Genomic DNA, 25,205 nt, shown 5'->3' on the forward strand with positions numbered 1-25,205 from the left:
GAAAAGTTGGTTAATGACGCCTCTTGGTGTTAGCTTAGCTAGTTACAGGCACTTTAAGTGTTCTTGACAATTTAAATAGTAGGAACAAGTAGAAGTAGCCCATCCGGATTTCAGTAATACCTCTGAAAATGTTCCACATGGTAGGCTGCTCTGGAAGGTTAGATTGCAGAGAAGCCAGGTGGAATTGGCAAATTGGACACATAATTGGCTTGATGGTAGGAAGCAGATGGGAATAGTGGATGGATGCTTGTCACATTGGAGCCCTGCGACCAGTGGATTGCCTCAGGGGTCAGTGCTGGGGCCCATTGCTGTTTTGTTATCGCTGTCAGTTATTGGCTGGAGAATGTACGAGGTATGATTAGGAACTTTGCGGATGACATGAAAATAGGCGGTCACATGGGCAGTGAGGAATGTCGTCAGAAATTCCGCCAGGATCCCGATCAGCTGGGGAAGTGGGCCGAGCAATGGCAAATGCAATTTAATTTCAATAAGTTGTGAGGTCTTGCATTTTGGGAAGTCAAATCAAGCTCGGAGCTTCGTGGTGCATGGCAGGGCCTTGCCTAGTGTCGTGGAACAGAGGGACGTTTAAGTTCAGGTGCACAGTTTTCTGAAGGTGGATTCGTTGATAGACAGGGCATTGAATAAGGCTTTTGGCACATTGGCCGTTTTCAGTCAGGACATTCAGTGCCGAGTTGGGGAGTTATCTTGCAATTGTATGGGAGGTTGGTGAGGCAGCTCTTGGAATATTGTGTTCAGGTTTGTTCACCTTGCTGTAGGAGGGGTCTTATTAAACTGGAAAGAATGCCGAAGAAATTTACAAGGATGTTGCCAGGACTTTTATCGAGAGAGGGTGGGCCAGCTAGGACTTTATTTGTTCTTTAGAGCACAAGACACTAAGCGGGAATCTTATCGAAGTATATAGTATCATGAGAGGTATGGGTAGGGTGAATGTACTCCGTCTTTTCCCCCGGGGGGTTGGGGATTCGAGGACGTGTGGGCATCAGTTTAAAGTTAGAGAGGGAGGAGTAAAAGGGAGCCCGAGGGGCATTTTTGTTTAACATAGGTGCTGCTAGCGGAAGTGGTTGAGGTGGGTTCATCAATACTAGTTGAAAGGCATTTGGACAAATAAAAGGCCAGGAAAGGTTGAGAAGGGTATGGACCAAGTACAGCGAAATGGGGCCTTTCTACACGACGTAGACTCAGTGGTTAGCACGGCTGCCTCACAGCAACAGGAACCCAGGTTCGGTTCCAGTCTTGGGCCACTGTCTGTATGGAGATTGCACATTCTCTCCGTGTCGGTGTGGGTTTCCTCCGGGCGCTCCAGTTTCGTCCCACAAGCCAAAGTAGAGCAGGTTACGCTCCAAGTCTCTCCCATCCTGCACAACACCAATGCACCCAATCCCCTTTCAATTCACGCCCAGTCGACACAATCACCAAGGAGCCGAAACACTTCCCACTCACACCCACTTTATACAATCCCGTCTGACCAAAACCCCTTCCCGTTCACTCCTACCCAATGGACACAAACGACTTCCAGTTCTGAGGAAGGATCGCTGGACCCAAAGTGTGAACTCTGATGTCTTCTTACATGTGCTGCCAGATCTGCTGAGCTATTCCAGCAACCTTGGCTGTTGTTCTTTTCCCGTTCTCATTCACTCTGCACAATCCCAATCGACCCAAACCCATTCCTGATTCATTCCAATTCTACGTAATTCCAATGGACCCAAACCACTTCCTGCTCACTCCAATTCTACATCATCGCAATTAACCCAAACTCCTTCCCGTGCATTCTTATTCTACACGATCCCAATAGACCCAATCCCCCTTCCTCTTTGCTGTTGGTCTACACAATCCCAACGAATTCAAACCCCTTCCCATTCACACCTACGCTGCACTAATCCCAACGGATTCCAACTCCTTCCAGAATACTCCCACACTTCTCAAACCTCATGGTCTGAAGCCACTCCCCTTCCAACCCCAGTCTACCGATTCCAAATGGACCCATCTCCCTTCACGTTCACCCCCATCCCACACAAAGTCAAGGGAGCAAATCCCCTCCCGGCTCACTCCTGCTCTTTGTTAATGTAATGCACTGAAACACCTTCCCTTTCACTCCCACTCTATACAATCACTATGCATGCAAGCATCTGCCCATTTTCCCCAATGTATCTTTTTCCTAGATATTACTATGTTCGTGAGGAAGTTAAGTTGATCCTTGGCCAGCCGCTGCACCAATATATCACAGCTTAATTCGTCCTGTGCTCAAATTCCTCCGTTGTAACCAATGTCTTGCAGTCGCCTTTTGTTTTAAGTGTAATTGTGCCAGGACACCTTTTGCTTTTACCCCTACCCCCAATGCCCGTTATGGTAGAGCCCCGCAACACTCCACAAGCTCGCTGACCGAGTGTGCCCGTGCAGACAGATCACATGGAACAGGCTAAATGCACAGAGTTAGATTTATTGAGAATGTGTAAGATTATACAAATGCATCTTCTTGTGCACTGAGCTGCTTGCACGTTTGGAAAAAAAGCCTTCAAAGCGTTTCGGTGTAATAGCATAGAGCTTCCCACGTTGTACAGGGCTTACAATGCTGCAAGTGTAATAGCCGGGATACAGTCCGGCAAAGACACTGTCAGAGGTAAAGGTCAGGGGAATTAGATCACGGGGAATGGCGATTTGGAGCGGGTGTTACGGACGCGTGTGTTGAGAAGGAGGGTGCGGTTGGTCCCACCCAGGGCAGAGGTGAAGGGCACACTGCCAGGACCGGGCGTGTAATCCTGGCAGGTGGCACCGCCCAGGTGGGGGCCGCAGGTGAAAGTGTAGGCGTAGGTCACCTTGCCGTACTTGAGGTAACAGGCCTCGCTGTGGGTGCCGGAGGTCAGTCTGACCTGGCACTTGCCCAGGAGGTCATTGCTTTTGATGGCGTTCTGGTCCCAGACCTCGATCGTCAGCTTGTGCCCGCTCTCGGCCTTGACCTGGCCAAGGTCCAGCTTGGTGTTCCATCTGGGGTTGTTGTTGTTTGTGATCACTTTGGTCCTGGCCTGCGCCTGGCCGTACCTGACCACCACGTAGCCATCGGTGGCTGAGAAAACGTCCCCCCAGAGGTCGCGGCCCTCCCGGATGTTGACCACTAGGTGGCCCAGCCCCTTCTCCTTGGAGCAGCAGTTCCGGTCCACACGGCTGTCCTCGCGGCACAGGCAGGAGCAGGATTGGCGCGGGTCACGGTAGGACCCGTGAGGGCACTGGTGGTCTGCCCCGCATTTCTGGGAGAGGGCGTTGTCCATAATGTATTCGCTGATGTAGCGCCGGAGGTTCTTCTGCCTGAGGTCGCCAGTGGGCAGCAGGTGGTGGAGCGGCGCCAGGGCGTAGCGCACAAGGCCCGGGGAGGCGAGCAAGCTGTCCGTCCAGCGGGCGAAGGCCATGCCGTTCCCGGAGAACAAGAGGTCCGCCCCTTGCCGGGCCCGGCCCCCCATCACCTCTGTCTCCCGGTCGCTGAAGGCCTCGTGGAAGTTGTCGTGGTGTTTCATGGACCGTGCCTTCTCCTGGCATCGCTTGTAGCCCGGTGAAACCGTGGTGGTCAGGCCCACCGTGACACTGGCCTCCACCGACAGGCAGTCCTTCACCTCCTCGGCGGTGTAGCCCTCAGATGCTGCCTCACACGTCCGAATAGCCGTCACGTCCTTGTAGCGCCCGCCCAGCTCCACTGACTTGAGGTAGTGGGTACCGTAGGTCGCCACCAGCTTCTGATAGTGGGCCTTGTCGTGACCAACAGAGCTGATTGGGAGCTTGGAGATAGAGTGTTGGAAATCGGGAGACAGGAGCGGTTTTTCCTTCACCCGATACTGGTAGTAGAGGCATTGGAACTGGTGACTGGCGAAACTGTAGTGATCGCTCTGGGAGCGGCTGGTGCCAAATTCCACCATCTTGGAATGGGATCCAGCCAGCACCACTTTGGCACTGACGTCGGGCGTGCGCACAGAGAGGTCCGCGTGCCAGTCGTTGGTGATGGAGGAGCTGGTGGACTCTGCCAACTTGGCGGCCGATCGGTAAAGCCGGCTGGAGACCGAGCGCCGGCAGGAACTCAGGGTGCGCCAGTCCACCAGCGAGACGGGCAGCCGCTGGCGCACGTCGCTGAGCAGGTCGTTGTCGCAGAGGGTGCAGCTCCCGTTGGCCGTGCGCCAGGTGTTCACGTCGATGACGAAGGCCCCCTTGGGCTGCAGGGTCACCACGTCGTAGCCCTGCCCCGCCACCTGCGCCCCCGGCACAAAACCGGCGTTGCGGCACTCCTCGGTGATACTGATGGTGCAGGCGCTCAGGGCACCCCGGAAGAACAGGCAGAGAAAGAGAAGGGTGCCCAGTTGTGAATTCCAATGTCGCATTTCGCTCCGCTGGTGGGTCCAACAGCAAATCTACAAGAGGAACAGTGAACATCTTAATTTGACAGATTTATGAGCAGCATGATTCCTTCAGTGGTTGTTGAAGATCTGTTTGTTAACGTGACACATTTGTGAGCCAATATTAAGTGTTGTAAAATGCTGTCGTACGTAAATTTGGAAAATCTGTTTTCTTTATTTGTCATGTTTAAGAGGCTATTGAGACAGGTGGGATATGGCTGTCGAAGTTCTGCTGGCTTAATTTGGCATATGTATGAACTGTTAAGAGATTTTTTTTTCTCTATTAAGTGTGTGACGAATGATACATCTGCCAGACTGATGACCTATTAAGTGCATTATCCTGACTTCAATGCAGTGTGAGCATAGATCCTAAACATGATGGATGTGTGAGCTAGAACATAGAACATAGAAAAATACAGCGCAGTACAGGCCCTTCGGCCCTCGATGTTGCGCCAACCCAAGCCCACCTAACCTCCACTAGCCCACTATCCTCCATATGCCTATCCAATGCCCGTTTAAATGTCCATAAAGAGGCTGAGTCCACCACTGCTACTGGCAGGGCATTCCATGAACTCACGACTCGCTGAGTAAAGAATCTACCCCTAACATCTGCCCTATACCTAGCACCCCTTAATTTAAAGCTATGCCCCCTCGTAATAGCTGACTCCATACGTGGAAAAAGGTTCTCATGGTCAACCCTATCTAAACCCCTAACCATCTTGTACACCTCTATCAAGTCACCCCTAAACCTTCTCTTCTCCAATGAAAACAGCCCCAAGTGCCTCAGCCTTTCCTCATACGATCTTCCTACCATACCAGGCAACATCCTGGTAAACCTCCTCTGCACCCGTTCCAGTGCCTCCACATCCTTCCTACAGTATGGCGACCTAGCACACAATACTCCAGATGCGTCCGCACCAGAGTCTTATACAACTGCAACATGACCTCAGGACTCCGGAACTCAATTCCTGTACCAAAAAAAGCCAGTACGCCATATGCCTTCCTCACAGCACTATATACCTGGGTGGCAACTTTCAGAGATCTGTGTACATGGACACCAAGATCCCTCTGCTCATCCACACTACCGAGTATCCAACCATTAACCCAGTACTCCATCTTCTTGTTACTCTTACCAAAGTGAGTAATTGCATGCTTCTTAAATGGAATTTGATGTACATATTTACTTAATGTTATAGACCTATGAGCTGTCAATAAATATGGCATTTTAAGTGTGTCAGTCATTTTTTTTTGCTAAATCTGAAACGTGGGTAAATTGATACGACTAGAATGCCATCTTACAAGCGACTGGCCACTTCATTTCACCTATGCCAGAGCTATTAAAAGAGGGGGTGGAATCATAAACGGCTGTTGAAATCCTGGTTGCTCAATTTGGCAAATTTTGAGATTTCAAGATCTGTGTGCTAGTTTTAGTGGGCAGTAAATTTCTGCTTGTGAAATTCAACAGATTTACAAGAACTTGAAATCAGTCTCCAATCTCGAGTGAGTTTTGACTTTCCCCTTGCTCAGCTTGACAGATTTATGAACTGTTCAAGAAGTTTGATCTCTTAAGTGGGTGATGGGCATCTGTCTTCTTAATTTGATAGATTCACCAACTGTTCACTTAATTTCACATATTCATGAGCCGAGAGAGGTATTATGCCATGTTCTGTGTGATTGAAAGTCTTCTTTGCTATCTTAGGTAACTAGTAATTATGACATTTGCTTATTATGCCATTTTATGAGCTGTAAAAGTGCATTCTCTGACCCGAAATGGGGATTGAAAATGTGTGTGTGCTTGCCATGATGAATGATAGTGAGTTTCTTCAATGGGTTTTTAATTTGCTTAATTTGACGGATTTGTAAGACTTCACAGCAGAATATTCTTTTAAACTGTTGGTGAAGACCTGCGCACTAGATCTGAAAGTTTTTTTTAGATTAGATTACTTACAGTGTGGAAACAGGCCCTTCGGCCCAACAAGTCCATACCGACCCGCCGAAGCGTAACCCACGCATGATTAGATTCCAGTCTGCAACACTGTCCTGGGTACCTGTTATTCTGTGTACAAACCACCCTGAACCTCTTGACAAGATTCCATTGGGTAACTCACTCCCAGACATCTGTTATTCTGTACATAAACCACCCTGCAAACCACAATCAGATTCCAGTCTGTAATTCACTTCTGGACACCAGTGATTCTCGATTTAAATACCAGGCCTGTACATCTCGATTAGCTTCCAGCCTGTAACTCATTGTTGGTCATCTGTTATTATGTACATAAAAAAATGCGAAACCCTGCAATTGATGCCAGGCTGTAACTCACTCCCCGGTATCTGTTCTCCTCAGTATAAGGCACACAGAATCCCTCGATTTGATTCCAGTCTGTAACTCACTCCTGGGTACCCATATATAGAACACTACAGACTCCTGGATTAGATTCCACCCTGTAGCGTATTCCCATGAATTTGTTATTCCAAGTTTAAACGACCCCGAGAGTATAAATTAAATTCCACTCATTCCAGGTATCTGTTATTCTATTCATAAAACAAATTGAGCCCCTCGTCTAGATTCCTAAATTATTACACTTCACAGGATTAATTTCCAATATGTATCTCACTCCAGTGTATCTGGTATTCTACATATAAACCACATTGAGTACCTCGAATAGTTTCCAGAAACCATCTTAAACACCTCAATTGGATTCGAGTCTGTAACTTAGTGTGGGTTACCTGTTACTCTGCTTAGAAAACACCCTGAACGCCTCCAATAACTCTGTTATGTAACTCACTTCAGGGTATCTGGCATTCTCTTTATAAACGATCCTGCAACCCTTCATTTGATTCCAGTCTGCACCTCAATCCTGGGGATCTGTTATTCCTTATGTCGACTACCCTGAACACCTCAATCCGATTTCAGTTTGTAACTCACTCCCAAATATCCGCTTTTCTCTCTCCTAACCACCTTAAACCCCTCGATTGGATTCAGAACTGTAACTCAATTCCCAGCTATCTGTTATTCTCTCTCGAAACAATGCTGATACACTTGATTACATTCACTCTGTAACCCTCTCCCATTTGACTGTTATTCCCTGTATAAACCATCCTGAACTTCTAGGTTAGGTTCCAGTCAGTAACTCATACTAAGGTATCTGATATTTTACATATGAACCACCCTGTACACCTCGACTTGATTCCAGTCTGTAACTCTCTCCTGGGTATCTGTTATTTCATATATAAACCACCCAAACACATCGATAAGATTCCAGTCTACAAAACACTTCTGTTATTCTATGTACAAATCACCTTGCTGTCCTCGATGAGATTCCAGCCTGTAACTAAATTCTTGGAAGCTGTAATTCCATGTAACTGAGCCCTCTGATTACATTCCAGTCTGTAACCCACTCGAAGGTATCTAATATATTCGACATAAATCACTCCACACTCCTCAAATAGATTCCAGTCTGTACCACATTCCCAATTATGGGTTATTCTATACGTGTACAAAACATCACAAATCCTTGGAAATTTGAAAATCATTCCCAGATATCTGTTATTCCATGTTCACGTACACTGAACACCTCAATAAACCACCCTGAACACACAGATTAGATTCAAGTCTGTAACTCACACCCAGATATCTATTATTCAAAACAGACACCATCCCGAAACATTCGATGAGATTCTAGTCTGGGGTACCTGTTATTTTTTGCGTAAACCATCTGAACAGCCGAGTAGATTCTAGTCTGTACTCACTCCTGGGTATCTGTTATTCTATACAGAAACAAACCTGAACCGCGCCACTGGATTCCAGTTGGCAGCTCACTCTCAAATACCTACACGTGAACCGTCCTGAACGCATCAATTAGATGCCAGTCTGTAACACCCTCCTGCGCATCTGTTATTCGAATAGATTCCAGTCTGTAACGCAATCTCGGCTGTCTGTTATTCTGTGTGGAACATCTAGATTACAATCCAGTCTGTAGCTCACTCCCGGGTATTTATTATTCTATATATAAACCACCCGGAACACCTCGGTTAGATTCTGTTCTGCAACTTACTCCAGGGTAACTGTTATTCTACATATAAACCACCCCGTATCCCTCAATTAGATTACTTTTTGTAACTCATTTCCGGGTGTCTGGTATTCTGTTCATAAACGATCCTGAAACACTTCATTAGATTCCAGTCTATTCCAATCTGTTATTCTGTGTATAAATCATCCTACACCCCTCGATTAGATTCAATACCTGTTATTCTCTATGTATACCATCCGGTACGTCTCAACTGGATTCCAGTCTGTAACGCACATCTGATTATGTGTTATTCTATATATAAACCACGCTGAACTTCTTGAATAGATTCCAATCTGTTACTCACTGCCACATATCTGTTATTCTGTCTAAAAATTGTACTAGCCTTCGAATAGAGTCTAGACTGTACTTCACTCCCTGTTGTAAGCCACCCTGAACCCCTTGACTTGATTCCAGTGGGTACCTCACTCCCAGATGTGTGTTATTCTGTGCATAAAGCACTCTGAAATCCTCGACTAGATTCCAATCTGTAGCTCAATCCTGGGTCCCCATTATTTTGTACATATAACACCCTCGATGAGATTCAAGTCAGTAACTCACTGCTGGGTTATCTATTATTCTACATGTAACCCACCCTGATAACCTCAATTAGGTTCCAGTCGGTACCTCATTCCCAAGAATCCGTACATAAACCACCTTGAAAACCTTGAATAGATAACAGTCTGTAACTTAACACTAACCCCCCACCCGCCCCAACCCAGGTATCTGCTATTGATTTACAAACTGCTCCAAATCTCTCAAAATTAGATTCCAGTCTGTAAATCAGTCTGTTATTTTATATATCAAACACCTTCTACCCCTCGATTAGATTCCAGTCTCTGGCTCTTTCTCAGACATCTGTTATTCTGTATATCAACCACCCTGAACACCACGAACATATTCTAGTTGCTTCACTCAGTCCCGCCTATCTGTTATTCCATGTGGAAACCACCCTGACTCACCCAATAAGATTCCAAACTGTAACTAAAAACTAGGTATCTGCTATTCAGTATATAAACCACACTGAAACCCTCGATTAGCTTTCAATCTGTGACTTAGTCCCGGATATCTGTCATTCTATAGCTAAAACACCCCAAACCCCTGAGTCAGATTCCAGTCTATAAGTCGTTCCCAGGTCTCCATTATCTCATGATACACTGGAACTACACCGAACACCTCAATTAGATTCCAGTCTGTAACTCACTCCCAGGTACCCGTTACTCGATATATAAACCATACCAAATCCCCAAATGAGATTCCAGTCTGTACAGCACTCCCAGGGAGCTCTTATTCCGATTGAAAACCACCACAAGACCCCTCATTTGCATCCCAGTCTGTATCTCACTCCCAGGTAACTATTATTAGATAATTAAATCATCATAAATCCCAGAATTAGATTCCAAGCATTAAAATAAAATCTCCCCGGCATCTGTTATCCCATTGTGAATACGTCAATTAGTTTCCAGTCTGCAACACCTTCCTGGGTATCTGTAATTCTGTAAGATATCATCTTGAAAGCCTCAGTAAGATTCCAGTTCGTAATTCACTCCCAGGTCTGTGTTACTTCATATATGAAATACCCCAAACTCCTCGATTGGACTTCAGTCTTTAACTCCCACCCAGGTATCGGTTATTCTATATATGAGCAAACCTGACCACTTTGATTGGATCCAAGTTTTGGAACTCATTCCTTGGTCTCAGTTATTCTGTGTGTAAACAAGCCTGAACCAGTCAATTGGTGGCTCAATATGTTACCAATTCCGGGTATCTGTTATTCTGTATATAAACCACCCTGAACCCTTCGATTAGATTCCAGTCTGTAACTCCCTCCCGGGTATCTGTAATTCTAAATAAAAACCACCCCGAACCCCTCGATTGATTCCAGTCTGTAACTCCCTCCTGGGTATCTGTTATTCTGTATATAAACCACCCCGAACCCATCGATTAGATTCCAGTCTGTAACTCCCTCCCGGGGAGCTGTTATTCTGTATATAAACCACCCTGAACTCCTCGATTAGATTCCAGTCTGTAACTCCCTCCCGGGTATCTATTATTCTGTATATAAACCACCCTGAACTCCTCGATTAGATTCCAGTCTGTAACTCCCTCCCGGGTATCTGTTATTCTGTGTATAAGCCACCCTGAACTCCACGATTAGATTCCAGTCAGTAACTCGGTGCTGGGTATCTGTTATTCTGTATACAAACCACCCTGAACCCCTCGATTAGTTTCCAGTCTGGAACTCACTCCCAGGTATCTGTTATTCTATGTATGAACCATGCTGAACCCCTCAATTAGATTCCAGTTTATGACACACTCCCAGGTATCTGTTATTCTACAATGAAACCACCCTGAATCCCTCGATTGCATTCTAGTCTGTACCTCACTCCCACGTGATTCCATTTAAATATCATGCTGAACCCCTCAATTAGATAACCATCTTTAACTCACTCCTGGGTAACTGTTATTCGTTACACCGAACGCCTAGACTATTCCAAGTATCTGTTATTCGATAACGAAGTCAACCTAAATCCCACCATTAGATTTCATTCTGGAAAAAAAACCTCCCAGGTATATGTTACTCAATTTTTTAATCATCTGGAGGACCTCAGTGAAATTCCAGTCTGAAAGTTAATCCTGCATAGCTGATATTCTCTGTATAGAGGATCTTGACCTGCTCAAATCGATTGCCATCTGTGACTCCGTCCCAAATAAATGTGAATTTGTATGCAAACCACCTGAACCCCTCGATTCGATTCCATCTATAAAGCACATCCAGGTATCTGTTATTCTGTATATAAACCACCTGAACCCCTCGATTTGATTCCAGTCTAAAACGCACATCCAGGTATCTGTTATTCTGTATATAAACCACCCCGAACCCCTCGATTAGGTTCCAGTCTGTAACTCCCTCCTGGGGATCTGTTATTCTGTATATAAACCACCCCGAACCCCTCGATTAGGTTCCAGTCTGTAACTCCCTCCTGGGGATCTGTTATTCTGTATATAAACCACCCCAAACCCCTCGATTAGATTCCAGTCTGTAACACACAAAAGGTACGTGTTATTCTAAATACAAACCATCTTGAACACATCGATTACATTCCAGACAGCATCCCCTTCCCAGGAATCTGTCAGTCTGCATATAAACCCATCGATGAGACTCCAATCTGTAACTTATTTCCCGGGTGGCTGTTATTCTGAATGTAAACCACCCCAATAGCCTCGATTATATTCCATTCTATACTGCACTCCTGGATATCTGTTTGTCTGTATAAAATTCCTTCGATTAGATCCCCAGCTTGTAACTCCCTCCTGGGTATCTTTGTTCTATATATAAATCACCTGGGACTTCTCGATGAGATTGCAGTCATTAATGCACTCCGGGCATCTGTTATTCTGTATATAAACCGCCACAAACCTGTCGATTTGTTTCCAGTTTGTAACCCTCTCCCGGTTATCAGTTATTTTGTATATAAATCACCTTGCACCCCTCGATTAGATTCAAGTTTGTAACCGGCTCTCAGGTATTTGTTATTGTATATTTAAAGTAGATAAGATTCCAGTCCATTCTCTGTCTCAGGTATGTGCTATTCTGTCTATTAACCATCCTGAACGCCTCGGACAGATTCCAGACTGTAACTCACTCCTGTCTGTGTGTTATTCTATATATAAATCACCCCGAACCCCTCGATTAGATTCCAATCTCAACCTCACTCCCAGGTATCTGTTATTGCATGCATAAAATACCATAATCCCCTGGATTAGAGTCGAGCTGTAAGTCATTCCCAGCTAACTGTTATTCCATGTTAAACTACCCTGAACCCCTCAATTATATTCCAGGCTGAAACTCACTCCCAGGTATGTGAGATTTTATATTTAAACCACCCTGATCCCGTTGAGTTGATTCCAGCCTGGAACTCACACACAGATCCGTGTTATTCTACACAAAAACCTCAATTCAATCCCAGTCAATACCTCACTCCCAGATACTTATTGTTCTGCATATAAACCACCCCAAAACCCTCACTTATACTCCGGTTTGTAACTCCCTCCCGGGTATCAGTTGTTATCTATGATAACCACTCCAAACCTCTCGATTAGATTCCAGTCTGGAACGCACTCCGACCTCCCTGTTATTCGAATACAAACCGCCCTGAACCCCTTGTGGATTTCAGGGGGTAATTCATACCTGGGATCTGTTATTGTATATATAAAACCAAACTGAATACTTCAAATTTAATCCGTTCTGTATCTCCATCCCAGGTATCTGTTATTCGATACAAAAATCATCATTCATCCCAGGATTAGATTCCTTTCTGAAAATAACTCCCAAGTATCTCATATCCAATTGCTTAAATCAGAATCAACGCCTGAATTATATTCCAGTCTGCAACTCGTTCTTAATATAGACCACCATGAATCCCTCAATTAGAGTTCAGTCTGTAACTCACTCTTAGAAACCTGTTATTCGATACATATTTGACCCTGAACACCTCGACCAGATTCCAGACTGTTACTCTCCCCTGGTTATCTATTGTTCAACACATAAGCCACCAAAAAAACCTTCGATTATATGCCAGTCTCTACCTCACTCCCAGGTATCTCATATTTTATAGAGAAACCATCTGAATCCCTCGACTAGATTCTAGTCTGTCCCTCATCCCTGTGCATCTATTATTCCATGTATAAACTATCCTGTAAGCCTTCACTTGTTACCAGGCAGTATCTCACTCCCAGATATGTGTTATTCTGTACATAAACCACCCTGGACACTTCAAATGGATTCCGATCTGGATATCTCTTAATCTGTATTGCAAACACCCTGAACCCCTCGATCAGATTCCAGCCTGGAACACATTCCTGGATAACCCATATTCTAGACAAACAGCACCCTAAACACCAACATTAGATATGTGCCTGTAACTCACTCCTGGATATCTGATATTCTGTACATAAAACACCATAAACACCTACATTAGATTCCAGTCAGTAACTCACTCCCACGTATGTGTTATTTAATGTCTTAACCGCCCAAACGCCTCGATTTGATTACTGTCTGCACCTCGTTCCTGGGGATCTTTGATTCCACACATAAAGCACCCCAAACGGCTGGATTAGATTCCAGCCTGTAACTTATTTCTAGATGTCTGTTATTCTATGTTTAAATTGCAACAAACGCCTCAATCAATTTCCAGTCTGTAACTCTCTTCCGTGAACCTGTTCCTTAGATGGAAACCATCACATTCTCCTCGATTAGATTCCAGTCTGTCACTCCCTCCCGGGGATCTGTTCTTCTGTATATAAACCACCCCGAACCCCTCGATTAGATTCCAGTCTGTAACTCCCTCCCGGGTATCTGTTATTCTGTATGTAAACCACACCGAACCCCTCGATTAGATTCCAGTCAGTAGCTTCCTCCCGGGTCTGTGCTATACTGTGTATAAACCACCCTGAACTCCTCAATTAGATTCCAGTCTGTAATTCCCCCCCTGGGTATCTGTTATTCTATGTATAAACCACCCTGAAACCCTCGATTAGATTCCAATGTGTAACTCCCTCCCGGGGAACTGTTACTGTGGATATAAATCTTCCTGAACCCCTCGATTAGATTCCAGTCTGTAACTCCCTCCCGGGGAGCTGTTATTCTCTATATAAACCACCGCGAATCCTTCGATTAGATTCCAGTCTGTAACTCCCTCCCAGGTATCTGTTATTCTGTATATAACCACCCTGAACCCCTCGATTAGATTCCAGTCTGTAACTCCCTCCTGGGTATCTGTTATTCTGGATATAAACCACCCTGAACCCCTCGATTAGATTCCAGTCTGTAACTCCCTCCCGGGTATCTGTTATTCTGTATATAAACCACCCCGAACCCCTCGATTAGATTCCAGTCTGTAACTCCCTCCCAGGGATCTGTTATTCTGTATATAAACCACCCTGAACCCCTCGATTAGATTCCAGTCTGTAACTCCCTCCCAGGGATCTGTTATTCTGTATATAAACCACCCTGAACTCCTCGATTAGATTCCAGTTTGTAACACACAAAAGGTACGTGTTATCCTAAATACAAACCATCTTGAACACATCGATTACATTCCAGACAGCATCCCCTTCCCAGGAATCTGTTGGTCTGCATATAAACCCTTCGATGAGATTCCAATCTATAACTTATTTCCCGGGTGGCTGTTATTCTGAATGTAAACCATCCCAATAGCCTCGATTACATTCCATTCTATACCGCACTCCTGGATATCTGTTTGTCTGTATATAAACCACCTCGAACCCCTCGATTAGATTCCAGTCTGTAACTCCCTCCTGGGTATCTGTTATTCTGTATATAAACCACACTGAACCCCTCAATTACATTCCTGTCTGTAACCCCCCTCCCGTTTATCTGTTATTCTGTATATAAACCACCCTGAAACCCTCAATTAGATTCCAGTCTGTAACTCCCTCCCGGGTATCTGTTATTCTGTATATAAATAACCCTGAACTCCTCAATTAGATTCCAGTCTGTAACTCCCTCCCGGGTATCTGTTATTCTGTATATAAATAACCCTGAACTCCTCAATTAGATTCCAGTCTGTAACTCCCTCCCAGGTATCTGTTATTCTGTATATAAACCACCCTGAACCCTTCGTTAGATTCCAGTCTGTAACTCCGTCCCAGTTAGCTGTTATTCTGTATATAAACCACCCTGAACCCCTCGATTAGATTCCAGTCTGTAACTCCCTCCCAGGTATCTGTTATTCTGTATATAAACCACCCCGAACCGCTTGACTCTACGTCACTCCTGGGTATCTGTTATTCTATATTCATATCATCATGAAATGCTAAATTAAATTCCTGTCTGTAACTCACTCCTTTTTATCCATTACTCTCTGTATAATATTCCCCTGAAATCCTCCATTAGATTCCAAACTGTAACTCAATAGCATTTCTCTCTTATCAGAAATATAATTTATTCCATAACCTTCATTGTATTCCAGTCTATAACTCACTCCGAGGTATACTTTGTTGAATACAGAAATCATCATAAATCCTTGGATTAGACTCCAGTCTGTTAATCACTCCCTGGTATCTGTTATTCCATTTTGAATTTTTCAAGTAATTCCATTCTGTAACTCATTACTGAGTACCTGTTATTCCTTGTATAAATCATTTTGCATCCCTGAATTAAATTCCAGTTTGTAATTTCCTCTCAGGTATGTGTTTTCTCTATATATCAAACACCACGAAAGTCTGGATTAAATTTCTGTCTGTAACTCATGCCCTTTCACGTGTTGTTCTACACATAAACCATGCTGTACACCTCGACTAGAGTTAAGTCTGCAACTGTCTCCCAGGCATCTTTTATTCCATACATAATCCACCCTGAATTCTTCGGTTCGATTCCAGGTTGTAAATAAATCCTGGTGTTCTGTTATTCTGGACATGAACCACTCTGAAGCCTTCAATTAGATTCCAGTTTGTAACTCACTCTCAGGTACATAAACACACCCTGAAACCCTCTATTCAATTCCAGGCTGTAACTAAATCCTGGCTAACTGCTATTCTGTACATAGATCACACTAATACTTTGAATTCGATTTCAGTCTGTAACTCACTCCAAGGTGTCTGTTATTCTATATATAAACACCACAAACCCCTGGATTAGATTCCGCTCTGTAAATCATTCCCAGATATCTGTTATTAGTTTTTTTTTCAACTGCCCTGAATTCCTCATTTGGATTAGTCTGTAAATCACTCCCAGGTACGTGTGATTTTATGTTACAACCACACTGAAACCCTCGATCTGATACCAGTCTGTAACCCACTCCCAGACCCTTATTGTTCGACACATAAACCACCCTGAAACTATTGATCGATTCCACTGGGTAACACACTCCCACATTTATGTTATTCTGTACAAACACCAACCTGAACCCCTCGATTAAATTCCAGTCTGTAACTCGATACCTGTTCTTCCCTCCAAAAACAAAATCCTGAAAACTTGAATTGGATTGACGTCTGTAACTCACTCCTGGCCGACTGTTATTCTATATCTAAACCACCCCAATTCCCTCGATTAGATTCCAGTCTGTAACTCAATCCTAGGTATCTTTTTTTAGAGGCATAATACTGCACAAATCCCTGGACTGATTTCCAGGCTGTGAAGCAATCCTCGATGCCTGTTATTTCATGTCAAAACTGCCCTGAACCCCTCTATGAGATTCCAGTATAGAAGGCATTCCTGGTTGTGCGTAATTTTATATCTATGTATATGTACCTTGAACCTTTCGATTAGATTCCAGTTTATGAATCACTACTGGTTATTGGTTATTCTGCATATGATCCAACCCAAATCCCTCAATTCGCAACTGGTATAAAACTCACTCCCGGGTATCTGTAATTCTATAAACAAAACACCTCAAATCCCTGGATTAAATTCCACTCTGCAAATCAATACTGGGTATCTGTTATTTTCTCCCTCAATCACTCTGAACCCCTTAATGAGAATCCAGGCTGTAACTAACTCTCAGCTTCCTATTATACTGTGAATAAACGACCCTGAACATCTTGACTGGATTCCAGTCTGTAACTCACTCATGGGTATCTCTCATTCTGCATATAAACCACCATAACACCATCGATTGTATTCCAGGTCTGCACATCACTCCCAGGTATCTCATAGTCTTTAAATAAATCATCTGAACCTCTCCATTGGACACCAGTCTGTACCACACACTCAGGAAATACCACCTCGAACCCTCAATTACATTCCGGTCTGTAGCTCACTCCCAGTTCCCTATTATTCTCTACATTTCAACTGCTCCGGAAGCACCGAACTCAATTCCAGTCAGTACGTCGTACCCACATATGTGTTATTCTGTACCTAACACATCCTGAAAATCTCGAATGGATTTCAGTCTGTAACTCAATTCTGGACACATCTTATTAGATACCAAAGCTACATTTGACCCCGTGATTACATTTCAGTCTGAAATACACATCCGGGTATATATTGTTCAATAGATAAACCACCCTGAATCCTTCGATTCGATTCCAGGCTGTAACTAAGTACTGTCTGTCTATTATTCTTTCCATAAGCCACACTAAAACCTTCGATTCGATTCCAGGCTGTAACTCAGTACCAGGAACCTGTTATTCCATTCATAAACTACCCTCGATTAGATTCCAGTCTGTAAATCACTCCAAAATATCTGTTATTTCATATATAAAACACCACAAACCCCTGGATTAGATTCCATTCCGCAAATCATTCCCAGATGTGTGTTATTCCATTTTTAAACTGCACTGAATCCCTCAATTAGGTTAGTCTGTAAATCCCTCCCAGGTATGTGTGATTTTATGTTTAAACCAACCTGAACCCCTCGATTAAATTCCAGTCTGTACCTCACTCCTGGAAATCTGCTCTTCTATTCAAAAAACCATCCTGAAAACCGGAATTGGATTTACATCTGTAAATCACTCCGGGGCATTTGTTATTCTATATATAAACCACCCCGAAGCCCCCGATTAGATCTCAATTTGTAACTCCCTCCCAGGTATTTGTTATTCTATATGTAATACAACACAAATCCCTGGATTGACTTCCAGTCTGTGAAGCATTCCCAGATATCTGTTATTCCAAGTTAACATTACCCTGGAACCCCTCACTTAGATTCCAGTCTGTAAGGCACTTCTGGGTATGTGTAATTTTACATATGTATACTACCTTCAATCCCTCGATTACATTCATGGTTCAAAATCACTACCGGTTATTTGTTATTCCGTGTATAAACCAAACCATACTCCTCAGTTAGATTCCAATCTGTAGCTCACTGCCAGGTATCTGTTATTTCATGTTAAAACTACCCTGAAAGCCTCATTTAAATTTCTTATTTGTAAAGAGATCTTATTCTCTACAAGCTACCCTGACCCCCTTGATTAGATTCCAGTCTGTAACTAACTCTCAACAATCTTTTATTCAATAAATAAACGACTCTGAACACCTCGACTGTATATTTCAGTCTGTAACTCACTCTCTTATTCTACATATAAACCACCACAAAACTTCAATTGTGTTCTGGGTCTGCACAGCACTCCCAGGTGTCTCATATACTTTATATAAAGCACCTGAAACCCTCGATTAGATTCCAGGCTCTACCACACTCCTACCCTGAACCCTTAATTAGATTCTGGTCGGCAGTTCGCTTCCGTTACTCTCTTAATATTTAAGAGAGTCACCGGCAGCCTGTGACTCGATTCCAGTCAGGAATTCATTCCCAGATATGTGTTATTCTGTACACAAACCGCCCTGAACACCTCGAAAGGATTTAAGCCTGTACATAAGTTCTGGATATCTCTTATGTGATTTTGGAACCACCTTGGTTTCTTCGGGAATACATTCCCGTCTGTAACCCACGCCCGGGAATATGTTGTTCTCTACATAAACACCCTGCGCCCTTCGATTCGAGTCCAGGCTGGAACTAAATCCTGGCTGTCTGCTATTCTTTCTATAAACCACATTAAACCCTTCGAATAGATTCCAGTCTGTAACTCCCTCCCGGGTACCTGTAATTCTCCACATAAACCAACCTGAACCCCTCGACTGGTTTCAAGTCTGTAACTCACTCACAGCCCCCTATTATTACGATACTTTAAAAACCCCAGAAACTCTTGACTCGATTCCAGTGGTTAACACACTCCCACATACGTGTTATTCTGTACATAAACTAACCTGAGCCCCTCGATTAAATTCCAGTCTGTAACTCACTCCTGGGTAACTGTTATTGGATATATAAACCACCCAGAAGCCCTCGATTAGATTCCAATCTGTCACCCACTCTCGGGTATCTGTTATACAACATATAACAGAGCTCAAATCCTTCGTTTGATTTGCAGTCTGTGGAGTATTCCCAAATACCTGTTATTCCATGTTCAAACTACCCTGGAATCCTCGATGAGATTGCATTTCCTGAATTACTACTGGTTATCTATTTTTCTGTATATATACCAAACCAAACTCCTCAATTAGATTCCAGTCTGTAACTCACAGTTGGGAATCTGTTATTCCATATATAAAACACCACAAATCCCTGGATTAGATGCCAGTCTGTAAATCACTTCCGGGTGTCTGTTATTCCATGTTTAATCTACCTGAAAGCCTCAATTAAATTCCATCTGCAACTCACTCCCAGGTATCTCATATACTTTATACAAACCATTTTAAACCCTCGATTAGCTTCCAGTCTGCACCTCACTCCCAGGAATCTACAACCCCGAACACTCAATTATGGTCTGGTCTGTAGCTCAGTACCAGTTCCGCATTATTCTATAGTTCCCCCTGGAAACCCGGGACTTGATTCCAGTCACTAATTCATTCCCAGACATGTGTTATTCTGTACGTAATCCACCCTGAACCCCTCGAATGGATTTCAGTCTGTAACTCATAACTGGATATCCCTTATTCTAACACCTTGGACCTCTCAGTTACATTCCAGTTTGTAACTCACACCTGGGTATATCTTGTTCTACGGGAAAAACCACCCTGAATCCTTCGAATAGATTCCAGGCTGTAACTAATTCCCAGCTGTCTGTTATTCTTTCCATTAACTGCACTAAACACTTCGATTAGATTATAGTCTGTAACCCAACCTGTGTATGTGTTAATCTGCATTTAAAGAAAACCCTTGCAGCCGTCGATTAGATTCCAGTCTGTAACTCCCTCCTGGGTATCTGTTATTCTGTATATAAACCATCCTGAACACTCAATTAGATTCCAATCTGTAACTCCCTTCCGGCGAGCTGTTATTCTGTATATAACACCCCCTCCCCCGAAACCCTCGATTAGATTCCTGTCTGCAACTTCCTCCCGGGTATCTGTTATTCGCTATATAAACCTCCCTGAACCCCTTGATTAGATTCCAGTCTGTAACCCCCTCCCGGATATCTGATATTCTGTATATAAACCTCCCTGAACCTCTCGATTAGATTCCAGTTTGTAACTCCCTCCCGGGTATCTGATATTCTGTATATAAACCTCCCTGAACCTCTCGATTAGATTCCTGTCTGTAACTCCCTCCCTAGTATCTGTTATTCTGTATATAAACCACCCCGAACCCCTCGAATAGATTCCTGTCTGTAACTCCCTCCCGGGTATCGGTTATTCTGTATATAAACCACCCTGAACCCCTCGATTAGATTCCAGTCTGCAACTCCCTCCCGGGGAGCTGTAATTCTGTATATAAACCACCCTGAACCCCTCGATTAGCTTCCAGTCTGTAACTCCCTCCCGGGTATCTGTTATTCTGTATATAAACCACCCCGAACCCTCGATTACATTCCGGTCCGTAACTCCCTCCCAGATATGTGTTATTCTGTATATAAACGACCCTGAACCCCTCGATTAGATTCCAGTCTGTAACTCCCTCCCAGGTATCTGTTATTCTGTATATAACCCACCCCGAACCCCTCGATTAGATTCCAGTCTGTAACTCCCTCCCGGGTATATGTTATTCTGTATATAAACCACCCTGAACCCCTCGATTAGATTCCAGTCTGTAACTCCGTCCCAGGTATCTGTTATTCTGTATATAAACCATCTCGAACCCCTCGATTAGATTCCAGTCTGTAACTCCCTCCCAGGTATCTGCTATTCTGTATATAAAACACCTCAAACCCCTCGATTACATTCCGGTCTGTAACTCCCTCCCGGGTATGTGTTATTCTGTATATAAACCACCCCGAACCCCTCGATTAGATTCCAGTTTGTAACTCCCTCCCGGGATATCTGTTATTCTGTTTATAAACCACCCCGAACCCCTCGATTACATTCCAGTCTGTAACTCCCTCCCAGGTATCTGTTATTCTGTATATAAACCACCCCGAACCCCTCGATTAGATTCCAGTCTGTAACTCACTCCCGGGTACATTATTCTGTGCAGAAACCCCCCTGAATGGCTCAATTAGAATCCAGTCTGTAACTTACACCTGTATACCTGTTCTTCCACCCAAAAAAAACTTGAATTGAATTGAAGTCTTTTACTCATTCCTTTGTATATGCTGTTCTGTATAAAACCCACCCTGAGCAATTCAAATCGATTGCAGGCTGTAACCCACTCCTGGATATCTCTTATTCTATTATTAAACCTCACTGAACAACTTAATTGAAGTCAAGGCTGTAACTAACCCCAGTATATGTGTTATTCCATATCAAAACCACCCCAAACCCCTCGATTACATTCCAGTCTATAAACCACTCCCGCCAATCTGTTTTTCTATATATAATCTACACTGAACACCTCGATTGAATTCCAGTCTGTTACTCGCTCTGGCTCCCTCTCCTTCCATCCAAAAAAATCCTGAAAACTTGAAATGGATTGAAGTCTGTAACTTACTCCTGGGTAACTGTTATTGTATATATAAGCCACCCTGAACCCTTCATTTAGATTCCAATCTGTCGCGCACTCCCGGGTATCTGTTATACAAGATATAATAGAGCACAAATCTCAGGTTTGATTTGCAGTCTATGGAGCATTCCCAGATATCTGTTATTCCATGTTAAAACTACCCTGGAACCCACGATTAGTTTCCAGATTCTATATCACTGGTTATCTGTTTTCCTGTATGTAAACCAAACCAAACTCCTCAATTAGATTCCAATCTGTAACTCACTCTCGAGTATATGTTATTCCATATATAAAACACCACAAATCCCTGGATTAGATTCCAGTCTGTAACTCCCTCCTGGGTATGTTATTCTGTACAGATACCCCCCTGAATCCCTCGATTAAATTCCAGTCTTGAACTCCCTTCTGGATACCTGTTCATCCAAAAACTATCCTGAAAACTTGAATTGAAGTCTGCAACTCATTCCTTTGTATCTGTTGTTCCATATAAAAACCACCCTGAGCAATTCAAATCGATTGCAGGATGTAACCCACTCCTAGATATCTCTTATTCTGTTATTAAACCTCACTAAATACCTCGATTGAAGTCAAGTCTGTAACTAACCCCTGTCTATCTGTTATTCTATATCGAAACAGCACCGAACCCCTCGATTAGATTCCTGTCCTTAACTCACTCCCGGGTATCTGTTATTCTATATATAAACCATCCCTAGCCCCTGGACTATATTCTGGTCCATAACTCACTCCTGCCAATCTCTTTTTCTGCATATCATCTACCCCGAACCCCTCGATTAGTTTCCTGTCTTTAACTCACTCCTGGGTATCTGTTATTCTATATACATATAACATCACAAATCATTGGATTAGATTTGAATCTGTACATCATTCCCGAGTATCTGTTGTTCCATGTTTAAACTACTCTGAACGCCTCAACCAATTCCATCTGTAACTCACTTTCAGATATCTGTTATTTTTGTTATAAACCACCCTGAACCCCTTGATTAGATTCCAATCTGTAACTCAATTAACTATTTGTTCATCGACATATAAAAGACCCTGAACACCTCAAATGGATTCCAGTCTGTAAGTCATACCTGGATAGTCTGCATCTAACCTATTATACTCAAAAACCACCCCAAAACCCTTGATTATATTCTGTGTCTGCACCTCACTCCCAGGTATCTCATATTCTTTATATAAACCATCTGAACCCCTCAATTAGATTCCACTCTGTAACTCACTCCCAGGAATCTGTTATTCTCTGTATAAACCACCCCAAACGCCTCGATTAGAGTCCAGTCTGTACATCACTGTCAGGTTTCTGTTATTCTGTATATAAATCATCCTGAACATTTTGATTAGATACCAATCTGTAACCCACTCCGAGGTTTTTGTTGTTTTATATGCATAAACTATTGCAAACCCCTAAAATCGATTCCAGTCTGTAACACAGTCCTGGGTATCTGTGCTCCTGTTTAGCACCATCCCAAATACTCAGCTTTCTCTCTCTGTAACTTGAAACCTGTCCTGAGCTGCTGGTACTTTTGCCCTCAGTTTTGTATCCCTTTGTTCAGTGCTCTGTTTGCACGTACCTCAGTGCAGTGTTTCCTGTTGATACCCTCCGACCTCACACCAGCCGTGTCTGAGAGAGTGCGGAGGGCAGGGAGGCCTGTGTTTTATGTTGTCTGACACGGCCCACTGGGCCCCAGCCTAAACCACATGCCGGCATGCTTTCACTTTGGTCTGGTGTGACAGCAAGTGTCACTTCTCAACAGAATGAGGTCTGCCAGACGACAGAGTGTCACTGACTCCCAGCACACTGTCCAGCACAAGGCTTGTGCAACCCTCCTGCGATATTTAATCTAGCCGCCTCGCGCCTTTCATCTCCCAAACCGTGCCCACTGGATTGTACTGCCATCTGCTAACAATAGGGGGCAGAGGTGTGTGGGGAGCCAAGGAAGAGCTCACTAGAGTTGTGAGGATGGGAAGGATTGTTGTCTCAGTTGTGAAAAAACTGATCCCAATGGATCCAAAACACTTCCCATTCATTCCCACTCTCCACCATCCCAATGTTCCCCAAAACCCTTCCCGTTTACTTCCGCTCTACACTGTCCAAATGAAGCCAGACTCCTTCCACATGACAGACTCCAAAATGGGTCAGTTCCCAATCACTCCCACTTTACCCCATCCCAATGCACCCAAACCCCTCCTTTCCCACTCCCACTCTATGCAATCGCAATGGACCCAAACTCCTTCCCATTGACTCACGCTCTACACTGTCCCAATGGACACTGACCCCCCTTCCCGTTCATTCCCACTCTACACCATCCCAATGGATACAAAACCCTTCCGGTTCACTCCCACTCTCCGTCATCCCAATGTTTCCCAAACGCCTTCTGAGTTAATTCCGCTCGACACTGTCCAAATTAACCCAAAGTCATTCCCATTCACTCCCACATGATAGATTCCAAGATGGGCCAGATCCCAATCACTCCCACGTTACACCATCCCAATGCACCCAAATCCCCCTTTCCCAATAGTTTATGCAATTGCAACGGATCAAATCTCCTTCCCATTCACTCCCACTCTACACTGTCCCAGTGGACATCAAACCCCTTCCCATTCACTCCCACTCTATACTGACCCAATGGACTCAAAGTCCTTCCCATTCACTCCCACTCTATACTGACCCAATGGACTCAAAGTCCTTCCCATTCACTCCCATTCTATACTGACCCAATGGACTCAAAGTCCTTCCCATTCACTCCAACTCTATGCTGACCCAATGGACCCAAAACCCTTCCCATTCACTCCCACTCTATACTGACCCAATGGACTCAAACTCCTTCCCATTCACTCCCACTCTATACTGACCCAATGGACTCAAAGTCCTTCCCATTCACTCCCACTCTATACTGACCCAATGGACTCAAACTCCTTCCCATTCACTCCCACTCTATACTGACCCAATGGACTCAAAGTCCTTCCCATTCACTCCCACTCTATACTGACCCAATGGACTCAAACTCCTTCCCATTCACTCCCACTCTATACTGACCCAATGGACTCAAAGTCCTTCCCATTCACTCCCACTCTATACTGACCCAATGGACTCAAAGTCCTTCCCATTCACTCCCACTCTATACTGACCCAATGGACTCAAATTCCTTCCCATTCACTCCCACTCTATACTGACCCAATGGACTCAAAGTCCTTCCCATTCACTCCCACTCTATACTGACCCAATGGACTCAAACTCCTTCCCATTCACTCCCACTCTATACTGACCCAATGGACTCAAAGCCCTTCCCATTCACTCCCACTCTATACTGACCCAATGGACT

General features: G+C 44.0%; 1 protein-coding gene across 1 annotated transcript; it reads right to left on the bottom strand.

The window, feature by feature from the left end:
• Positions 1 to 2,438: 2,438 nt before the first annotated feature.
• On the bottom strand, positions 2,439 to 23,617 carry LOC132814200 (perforin-1-like). The gene is made up of 2 exons (XM_060823415.1): positions 23,454 to 23,617; positions 2,439 to 4,409 (listed from the first exon to the last, which is right to left on the bottom strand). The coding sequence occupies exon 2, from the start codon at positions 4,377 to 4,379 to the stop codon at positions 2,655 to 2,657; it is 1,725 nt and encodes a 574-aa protein (XP_060679398.1). The 5' UTR covers positions 4,380 to 4,409; positions 23,454 to 23,617; the 3' UTR covers positions 2,439 to 2,654.
• Between the last annotated feature and the right edge of the window lie 1,588 nt (positions 23,618 to 25,205).

Source organism: Hemiscyllium ocellatum, unplaced genomic scaffold (genome assembly GCF_020745735.1).
Source record: "Hemiscyllium ocellatum isolate sHemOce1 unplaced genomic scaffold, sHemOce1.pat.X.cur. scaffold_734_pat_ctg1, whole genome shotgun sequence".
Lineage (NCBI taxonomy): Eukaryota > Metazoa > Chordata > Chondrichthyes > Orectolobiformes > Hemiscylliidae > Hemiscyllium > Hemiscyllium ocellatum.

Coding starts and splice junctions, on each gene's coding strand:
- LOC132814200 (XM_060823415.1), bottom strand. CDS start 4,379: ATGCGACATTGGAATTCACAACTGGGCACCCTTCTCTTTCTCTGCCTG.